Source organism: Galeopterus variegatus, unplaced genomic scaffold (genome assembly GCF_000696425.1).
Source record: "Galeopterus variegatus unplaced genomic scaffold, G_variegatus-3.0.2 Scaffold152, whole genome shotgun sequence".
Taxonomy (NCBI): domain Eukaryota; kingdom Metazoa; phylum Chordata; class Mammalia; order Dermoptera; family Cynocephalidae; genus Galeopterus; species Galeopterus variegatus.
The window spans coordinates 746,406-756,835 of record NW_007726263.1 but is presented as its reverse complement, the minus strand read 5'-3'; the positions used below and the strand labels follow the sequence as shown (position 1 = coordinate 756,835).

At 37.1% G+C, this 10,430-nt stretch overlaps 1 protein-coding gene across 1 annotated transcript in view; it reads right to left on the bottom strand.

Annotated features, from left to right (window-relative positions):
• Nucleotides 1-507: 507 nt before the first annotated feature.
• SYNPO2 (synaptopodin 2) overlaps nucleotides 508-10,430 on the bottom strand; it is a 163,878-nt gene continuing 153,955 nt past the window's right edge. Inside the window, exon 5 of the mRNA XM_008592134.1 lies at nucleotides 508-6,735. Within this exon, the coding sequence (XP_008590356.1) occupies nucleotides 6,196-6,735 (540 nt within the window). The 3' untranslated portion in view covers nucleotides 508-6,195. The remainder of the gene's footprint in view (nucleotides 6,736-10,430) is intronic.

The window sequence follows — 10,430 nt, the reverse complement described above, 5'->3', positions numbered from 1 at the left end:
GTAGTCCATTGTGTGTATATATTACCTTTTTTCTTTTTTTATCCATTCATGACACCTAGGTTGATTTCATAACTTGGCTAATGTGCTTTGTTTTAAGAATAATTCTTGCTATGGTTTGAATGTTTGTGTTCTCTCCAAAAATCATGTTAAAACTTAATCCCCAATGCAACAGTTTTAAGAGGTAAGGCCTTTAGGAGGTAATTAGTTCATGTGGTGGTTAGCATCTTATAAAAAGGATTGAAGGGGCAAGTTTGCCCCTTCCGTCTGTCCCTTTTGCCATGTGTGAACACAGCAAGAGAAGCAGTAGAAGGAGTAGCCCTCACCAGACACCAGATCTACCAGCACCTTGACCTTGAACTTCCCAGGTTCCAGAACTGTGAGAAAATAAATTTCTGTTCTTTATAAATTACCCAGTCCCTGGAATTTTGTTAGCAGCAGGAAGAGACCAAGACAATTCTACAGCAGGGTAATGATGAAATAACATTTTACAAATTCATATGAGACTTATTTTTGAGAAAAAAATATTTATTCCTACTGTAAAAAGTGAAAGCTAAATATATTCTTTGTTTGCAACTCCCTCAGGAAAAATACCTATACAATTTGTTCATACCTCTCATTTTTTCCCTACATGATAGCATTTTAATGGCCTTGAACAGTTCATTCTTATTTATTTCTCAATGTCTTCTTTTTTAATGCAAAACAAGACATTCAGATACATTGCTTATTCAAATACATTCTGGAAGAACCAGTCGAGTCTCTATTAGAAATACAAGATTTTCAGATACCACCAACAGAAAACACTGTAGGACATGAAACCTCTGCCCCCTTTTTTGGTTATTTGCTTTATCAATTTCATGCTGAACATGAGGTTTGGCTTAGCTGTGCATTGAATGTTGGCTGATTTATCACAAAATCAGGGTTCTTTTTTTCTCTTCTCAGCTCTCTACTAAGTATCAACTTCAATAAATCATAGGCATTTTGTATTACTACTATTTATAGTCATAGTTAGTGTAAATAGACAACACCAGATAATAACAAGTTATGGGAAAATACATACCCCCCTTTATTATTTATTTTTTAACTGTTATCCTTCTCTGTCCTATGTACTAGTCTGGCAGAAAGCTGTGGTATGAATGACATGTAGATCAACAAGAAAAACTACCAAGCCAACCTCTTGAAATGAGGCTAGTCCTGACAGGTCAGGGACAAGCCTTGGGTGCTGCAAAGCTTCTTCAGACTACTGTGTCTTGGTTTTCTATATTGCTACAAGAGTGGTTGCTCCATCCAAGTGGAGCAGAGGTGGTACAAAGCATGGCACTTTACTTTCCAACACATGCACTATACCTGTGTTGAAGAAATATCCCTGAAGAATACACTTATAGCTCAACTGTCTGAATAATTTTTTTCTAGAAAAGGTGATGCTGAAGAAAGCCTAACTAGGAGATTCTATCTCTACTTCTGTATGTTCATAGTAAAATAGACAAGCCTCTTCAGGGGGGAGTTTGGGCTTAAGTAAGATTGAGCCTTTGCCTACATAACACCTACTATAATTTATTCAGTAATTTATGGCAAACCTCACACTTAATCAAATCATCACGGGAGGCAATCCTGCCTTTTTAGACCCTCAGGTTAAAACTATAAATCCTGAAAAGCTGAGGAGGTGAGCGAAGCTTTCTCCCTTGAGGGTAGGTGGTCATGAAGGAAAGTTTGTGAAGGAAAGTAACAGGAAAATCAAGGAGAAGAAAGGTACAATAGAGCAAATCTTCCCTTTTAGAGAGAGCAAAGAAAATATCAGAGCAAGATACACCGGAGACATTTCTTTTTTAAGTGCCCTTCATAAAACTACTTGATTTTTATACGGGAGAGGGGATAGCCAGATCCTTTCTAGAAATATAAACTGTCATGTTTTATAAAGCTATACATAATGAAATGCCCCTTTGTGAAAAATACTGCTTTATTAAATTTGAGAAGTCAAAGATCTTGCAACTTTCTAAAATTGCTGAGAAGGGAGCACTTTGTACTAAATGCTTCTGTTATTATGCAAAGTAGGGAAACACGGGCTGGTCTTGAGGCATTCATTTCTGTTGCTGTCTTCCTGGGAGATGAGCCAGGAAATTGGACTGTCCTGGCCTTAGGCTGCCTGTTTGCTCCCTGTTGAGATGACACTACCTACTTTTTAGTACGTTTTGAAATTTATGGTTTACTAGCATTAGGAATTCCTCAGAGAAAAGGGGCTTTTAATATAGCGTTAGTGTCTTAAAACAATCTAGTACTACTGTCTCTTAAGTCATTTAAATCTTTAAAACATTCTTCTTCTTGAAGTGTGTTTTCAATTGCTGGCCCTTTAAAAACATTTTTTTTTTTTATCAGAATGCCAAAAACAGCCATTTTACTTAGAATTTATCCAAAAAAGTAAAAAGTTGTGCTATATGATACAGTTGACCGGGAAACTCATATTTGAGCTGATAGCTTTAATATCATATAGAAAGAACCAAAGTAATTTTTTAAAGTTTTACTTAGATATGCCTTATCATAATGAGGGATTCAGTTTAGCAGAGGTTAGTCTTGGTCTGGCTTAAAAAGGACAAATAATTGGAAGCACCGGAATGACAAACAAGGCAGATTAGAGTGAGTACCCAGAGTAGTTTTAGAAATTCAACCAACATGCTCTCAAGTCATATGATTGTTGGCTGTGCTTGTGCTTAGGACTGATTTTCAGCATACTATAAAGGACAGAATTAGTTAAGAATAATATTAAAATATATTTGGATCCTAAACTTTTTAACGTATTTCAAAAACTTACCTGAAATTAATCATGTTTTCAGGTAAGTTTTCTTTTTTAAAGGTTTTAAATGTTACAGTTAAAATGTTGCCATTTAGCATGAAATTCTTTTGATGTGTCTGAAAGCTATTAGGGAAAATAAAATTTAGAAATATGTAGTAGATAAGAGTAAATCTTCTTTGGGATAAAGAATAATTCAAAGTAATCGTCTGTAAGGAAAAATGAAAAGGCTCCTTAACTTGATTTTCAAGTTATGTTTATTACTAATATAATTTTGATTTTCAGTATGCATCTTTCAAATACAGTCTTTTGAGATAAACAGAGGTGAAAATGTGAATCTAATTAGCAGGAGAACATAGTCTTTTTTAAATAGAAAACTGTGGACAGTGTAGATGCTTCTACTTTGAATAGAAATCAAACGTGAAAATCTAGTTTCTCTTAAAAAGCAACCATTTCTGCAATTTCTCTCTAATTATAATAAGTAAGCCAATCTGATATCATTTTTAATCCTAAATTTCAAGTCATTAATACATATGTATGCATAAGCTCTAATAGGGTGGCCCTTTGCAATGTGTGCGATGATGCCAAAACATAAAAGCCATATTCAGAGCTAAATGGACTAGAATCTGTGCATTTATATAAAACTCAAAATACATGACAAGTTTTAAATCATTCTAATAACAGACACTTCACACACATGCAATGATACGATATTTAAACTCGAGATGGAGTAAAAGTGCCAAATTAGTGTCCCTATAACTGGCAAACTGTACTTTTAGAGAAGGCTTTTTAATTCACAGTAAAACATGAACTCTTTCTACCTATGTGATTGCTACTAATTGAAAAAAGCCTTACAACAAATGTGGTATGTATTTACAAAGCAACAGCTCTTCTCTACAAACACTATTATTTGGAAGATGAAACCAACTCATTGTACTTTTGTGAGAACAATAGTTACCTAGATCGCCTTACTCACAGGAATCAGATCTCAGTATGGCAAGTATCCTGTCACAAGTCTTAGCTTGAATGTGACCAATCTAACTTTATTCAGTTTTTTAGTGGCTGGCCTGTACAGGGATCCAAACCCTTGACCTGGGTGCTACAATACTGTGCTCTAACCCACCAAGCTAACCAGCCAGCCCTATTTTCAAGTAGACTAGAGAAAAATACCCACAGTACACATTGTGGTGACTTGGCAATAGCACTTTTAAGAATGACTTCTCAAAGCACTGATTTCTAATAAAATATGGGATGATCATTTCCTTGTGAGTGAAAAATGTACAACTTTTTGCCATGTATTGTCTTTTTGTTGATGTCTAGAATAAATTCATATAGCTTAATACAGATGATAAATTTCATCTTGTACATGCAAAGAAGCAGGCATTAAACTTAAATAATAATATTTAAGTTTAAAATGTCTTCTTCTCTCTATTTTGAATCTAGTGAAAGTTTTAGTGAATAATATAATACTTATCAACTGACAAAAATAACTCCTAGCACTTATAAAAGAAAGCAACAAAATAGAATATGGCCCCAGCAAAGTCTTTTCTGCTAAATTTTCCTTATCTTAAAATATTCAAATCTAGAATGGTTCAATGACTATAATAAAATTTGAACCAAGTCAGGATTTCATGTGGAGGATTCCTGAGAATTTGCTGACAGACTAATTCATATACCAGACATTTTTTTTTAAGATTCCATAGAAGCTCTTGAGTCAATAATTATATCTTATACTTTGAGAGAATTAACCTTATATCAATTTAATATAACTTCAGAAAGTATTCATCTGTTCTCCATAACTGTAAAAATTAGTATCTGGCTGGTTCCATCACTAATAGAACTTACTGTGATTTTTTTCAACTCTTTTATTTTTTCACTTCCAGGATAAGAGATCACTTGTACCCTGGCATTTTTCTTAAAGTATTATTCTGTAGAAGAGCCCATCATAACGATGAGACTATTGTAAGGATAAGTTCAAGAGTTAAAAAGTAAAACAAAGCAAAACATACATTAAAAAACCTAAGTAATTATTTCTCGGCCTTTTGGCTAAGATCAAGTGTACAGAACCTAAGTAAGTTTTAAATACCCAAGATTTTTCTAATTTAAAAATATTCTCAATACTTGCTTATGATGTAAAATACTTTGGATTTGCTTGTGGGTATGGCAGTAAGGAGCAGGTGTTTGATTTGATTGATTTGTGGTCATGCTATCGAGGCATGGGTTTTAGGATTGATGAAGCAGCTGTTTAACTTCTTTTGAACGTCCTAATGGCGAACTTTCTAAAGAAGCACCACTTGTTGCATGAGCTTCTGTGGCATATGACCAATAACCAAATAAATGGTCATGACCTACAGTTGCATAATAACAGACATATTCATCTACCACTTCCTTAAATCCATTAATAGTTTTATTTTTCACATCAACCCTCATTCCAAGTAACACATAACACAAAACCTGCCGCCCAACAATTCCTTTTGGGACCTTTATTAATACATGTAGTGACATTAATTACCTAATCCACTCCTAAACTTAATCTGATATTTATATGATGAGCAACAAAAATGAAGAATGCATCAAAGGTGATTCTACTAATGAGAGAATCTCAGAATATCAGAGTTGTTAAGGATCTAGGAGATTAGATAATCCGATCTTCTCATTTGACAAATAAAGACACTTGAACCCAAAATCTATTCTTGTCTCAGGCTGCTGTCTTTAAATAGATTAGAAATAAATTCTGTACCTAAATCTTTCTATTACCCACACATTACACTATTTACTTTGAAAGTCTTTCTGAAATGTATAGTAATCTTACTCTGATATAGTTCCTTCTTTCTGAGACCTCCTATATTTCAATTATTTTTACAATTGAACAAACTGAATTTTATTACATTTTTAAAAAATGTTTCAGAGAAATACTTGAAATAACACCAAGTAAATAAATCCTTTTTTTGCATAATCATTACTCACTGGCATGCTTCCATTGAAAATTTCTCCAATGTTATATTCCTTGCAACTACAGAATATTAATTAGTATTCACCATATTCCATTAATTCCTTCCTGGACTAAGGCACATAGAGAAAAATACTTAGTTTCATTTAAATTGAGCAGAATTTAGTTGCATAGACTACCCTATATAAATGGAATCATGATTATGAATTACATATAAGTGCCAGCACATTAATGCAGAAAATGAATTTTTTCTTCAAAGAAATCCTCTATGCATCAGCAGACAAGGAAATGATTCAAACTCACCTACACATATACATGCATCCACACATAAACTCGGATAAATGACCTTTGATAACAAGTCAAGACCAAAAGTGAATCTAAATCTATTAGAAAAGTCAAAAACCCTACAAAGGAGCATTTACCAAAAAAATTATAGTTGGCACACAATCGGTTTTTCTAATTTTCAGGTTTGGCGTCTCCATCCCCTTGGGTGTGGGTTATAGTTGCAATCGGCCACTGGAAGATAGTAATCAGACTTGGACTCCATGGACATTATTTCAGAATCATTTCTGGAAACCTGCCTGTAATATTCATATGGCAACAGTGAACCATACTGGGAGCTGAGGGGCATACTACTATTTGGTAGTGATGTGATATTATACTCTTGTCTTCCACATGAGCCCATGTTGGCCTTCTGGGTTGGAGGAACATAGGATAGTCTCTCATTCCAATCCTCTGGGGGCCCCGGAAGCACCTTCCTCCGAGCTGCTGAGACCACACTTGCCACAATGGACTCCTGGATGTTTCTGGGTCTGAAGGCATCATCCACTAGACCAAGAGGAGACTTTGCTGCTGCTTCCCAAGGAGTTGGTTTCTTGTTTGCTTTCTCCAGCCCATCAGTTGGTTTGCTAGAGTAACTGTAGGCAGGCTGGTATACCCAAGGAGCTGTAGAAATGGTGGGTGCGACTAAGCTTCCCGGAAGAGAAAGGGAGCGCCCACTCTCCTAGAAACAATAACAACGTTAATATTTTTCATTCATTTTGGTTTCCATTACCAAGCACTGCAAAAAACAACCCCCAAAATGCTTATTCCTAATGCCAGGACAGGCTGCCTCAGCCTGGCATATCGTTAGCTCTGATCTGCCACTCGACCCCACTTCCCTTGCTTGGCCTCCTACTTGCTCTTCCACTCTGAACCCATAGCTCCAGCTGCTGCCATCCTTCTCAGGCATAACCACCACACAGGGACCTTGCCATCACTGGGAACCATTCCTGCCCCCACATGCCCTGCACATATTCAAATCTACATGCAAAGGCCACCTGCATTCCAGTCCTGTTTTCCTGGTACAAAATAAACAAAAGATACTGATAACACCAAAAACTGGCCGTAAACTACTGGGCTTTTTACTTTTCCCAAGTGACTTTTAATCTGTTATCTCATTTTGGTCCACTGAATGTAGCAAAAATCAACAAGAGCTACTTAGATGCAGTTAACGTTACTGGTGTGATGGAGTGGCTGGCCTTTTTCCTCTCTAAATCTATTTGTGTGGTGAACATCACATGGATCTTTATTTCCTGAGTGGGGTGTATTGCCCAGGTCTCTGATGGAATCGCTCTGGCCACTTGTTTCATGTGCATTTTTCTTCCTTTTATGTGCATTACATTAGTATTTCTTTGAGAGTTTATGTCCCTGCACCTTTCCTCTGTGTATGCTAAATGCTCTGCTTGGCTAATCCACAGCAATATCCTTTATTATATGCTCATGTATTCTCTCCTTTTACTCTTCTGCATTTTCAGGGGCCCTGGTGACTGGCTATCCACATTACTTCCTCATACATTCCCATTCACATGAGACTCTTTAGACAAACTCCTGGGAAAAAGTAGCAAGGATACACCTAGTGGAAATGAGTCAGCTTTGAAAGTATCAAAACATTGTGTTTCTTGAACAAAAGGCATTGCTATGCTTAATAATGTGTGCAAATTTTATAAACAGTTTCAACAACTTTTTTCTCTTAATCAAATTCTTAACTTTAAAGTGGACAGTAACACCTAGATTTGGGCAAAATATCTCAGATTCAAATGCTTTGTTTTTGATTTTTCTATTAGGCACACAAAGAAGGTAGATGGTTCATTTTTGTTTGTGTACAAAGAATAAGGGGTCAAAATAATGGATCTTCATTCTTTCTTTTTAATCATTACAATTGCACCAATAATTTGGTGCAAAATGCTAGCAAATTCTTGTTTTCATTAATTTCCCTATGTTAATCTAGAACTAGTCATAAATCCATCTTTTAGAATGATACAGGTGGGGGTGAGGGGAGCCTGACTTTTAGTCTCTTTTATGTCCTTGGTCATATAACGAAAATTTTATTGAGCAACTAATATTTCTGGGCACTCTTCTATGAGACAAAGATACAAAGATGATAAAGTCTCTGCCATCAAGAAGCACACAGGCCAGTACTACTTTTTAGCTTTGGGTGGCAAGTTAGTCAATCATAGAAGGCCAGTTTAGAGAAGAGACTCTTTACCTATCTTGACAAGAAAAAATAGGGAATTTTCTAAACTGTGAGAAGCATTAAGATTCAGTGTGATAAGAAGAAATTTAGCTGTCTCCCACAGGATATTTCTATATTGCCCTTTTGTTCTTATCCATGGAAGAGTGAGAACAACATTGTTGTCCACAGTCCCCGGGACAGTTTTCAGATTCCAGCAATATGTGCCTTCTGTGGCCTTTGATCAGCACTTCAAGGGCCTGCTTTAGTCAAAGGTCTATAAAACAATAGAAAGTTGAGGGGATGCCAAAGACAAAGAGATCTAAGACTCTACAGAAATGTAGGAGAGCCCCTGAATATATATACAAGTGATTGCTGGCTATATATATATAGCCCCTGAATATATATACAAGTGATTGCTGTATATATATATACAACTGGCTAATGGCTAGAAAGAGAAGTAATTATCAACACACTTGGAAGCATTAAGTACTCTGTGAGTGTGTACGCTGTAGTGATGGGACATCCAAAACCCAGGATGAAAGAGAGAAATTTATTTTCTGGTCTCTCGTCCACCCTCTTAGACTGAAAATCTTCAGAAGAATTGAAACTTAGAAATTAGGAAGCTCTGGGCCGGCCCGGTGGCGCACTGGATAGTGCGCCGCTTGGGAAGCGCGGCGGCGCTCCCGCCCGAGGGTTCGGATCCCACATACAGACCGGTTCCTGCTCACTGGCTGAGCGAGGTGCGGGAGCAACACCGAGGGTTGCGATCCCGTAGCCGGTCCCGGTCCGGTACGGGGGCAACACTGAGGGTTGCGATCCATTGCCGGACACAGAAAAAAGACAAAAGACAAAAAAAAAAAAAGAAATTAGGAAGCTCAAAGCATTGTTGAATAATATCCTAATAACAGAGATCAGAGAGATCAGAGATGTTTTTCAGCTCAGGTATAAATGTTAATCAGCTGAATGTGTAGGGAGGAAAGTAAAACTTTGAGGGATGGTATTGAAAGAATAAGTCAAGTCTTTTGTAGAGAAATTAAAAATAGCATTGAAGTTTAAAACAAAAGTCTCTTGTAGAATACGCATGTGACACATATAATACCAGTATTGCTTGTGAGGAAAGAAGGGCAATTGGCTCAATGAACACAATGACTGCTGGCCTTCTACGTAGTCCTCACACTGCCAAACACGCCTTCATGGTCCTCCCAAGTGCTAACAATAGAGGATAAAATTATAAATTGTCTTAGGTTTGAGATTCAACTGTGATATAAATAAATCATTCTTTGGGAACATAGTTGTTTCTGTTTGTACCAAAAATATTGCAGGCCTCTGCTCTCTACCTGCAACCAAACCCTTAATTTTAACCTATTTCCCCAAAGCAATTTTCATGTCTTGTTCTTTGGTGCCATTTCCTTCTGTGCATCTCTGTCCCAGGGTTCATGCTGTTCTCTGCTTGGCTGGCTCAGTGATGCCATGTGATACACCCTGAACCAGAAATGACCAAAGGGACTGGAAAATAACAGATGTGTTTCTTCTAGTTTGGAGTTTGAATGCCTGATGGTAGAATCCTAGCATAACATGAGTTAGATCCCGGGTTGTCGGTTCCACTGTGGGTTGTATTATCAAAAAAGGCATTTAAATTTCTTTTTTTTTTTTCCCCCTTTTTGTCTTTTTTTGTGACCGGTAATGGGATCGCAACCCTTGGTGTCGCGCCCACACCGCGCTCAGCCAGTGAGCGGACCGGTCTCTATATGGGATCCGAACCCTCGGCAGGAGCACCGCCACGCTCCCAAGCGCTGCACTCAACTGAGTGTGCCATCGGGCCGGCCCAGGAATTTAAATTTCTGATAGAGAGCACTTAACTGTCAGCAATATGTTAAATTGGATTTACCCATGACGAGTCATCAAATTGCTTCCTTTTCTTTTTGTCTCCTACTGTCCTTTAAATTTTATTTAATGAGAGAAGTTTTCCCACTGCCACTGTATGAAAACTTAACATGTCCTGTGACATTCTGTTTACTTTTAGGAATAGTTCTATGGTTACCTTAAGTTACCCAAACCGGTCTTATTTTGAAATAGAAGGTACCATCCCCTATAATAACAAACTCCAATTTCCACTTAAAGGTAAATTTCCCCTCCTTCCCTGGCTGGGGCCTGTTTCAGGAAGATCACCTTCCTCCAGGGAAGGAGCTGTGGTGGCTTCTTCA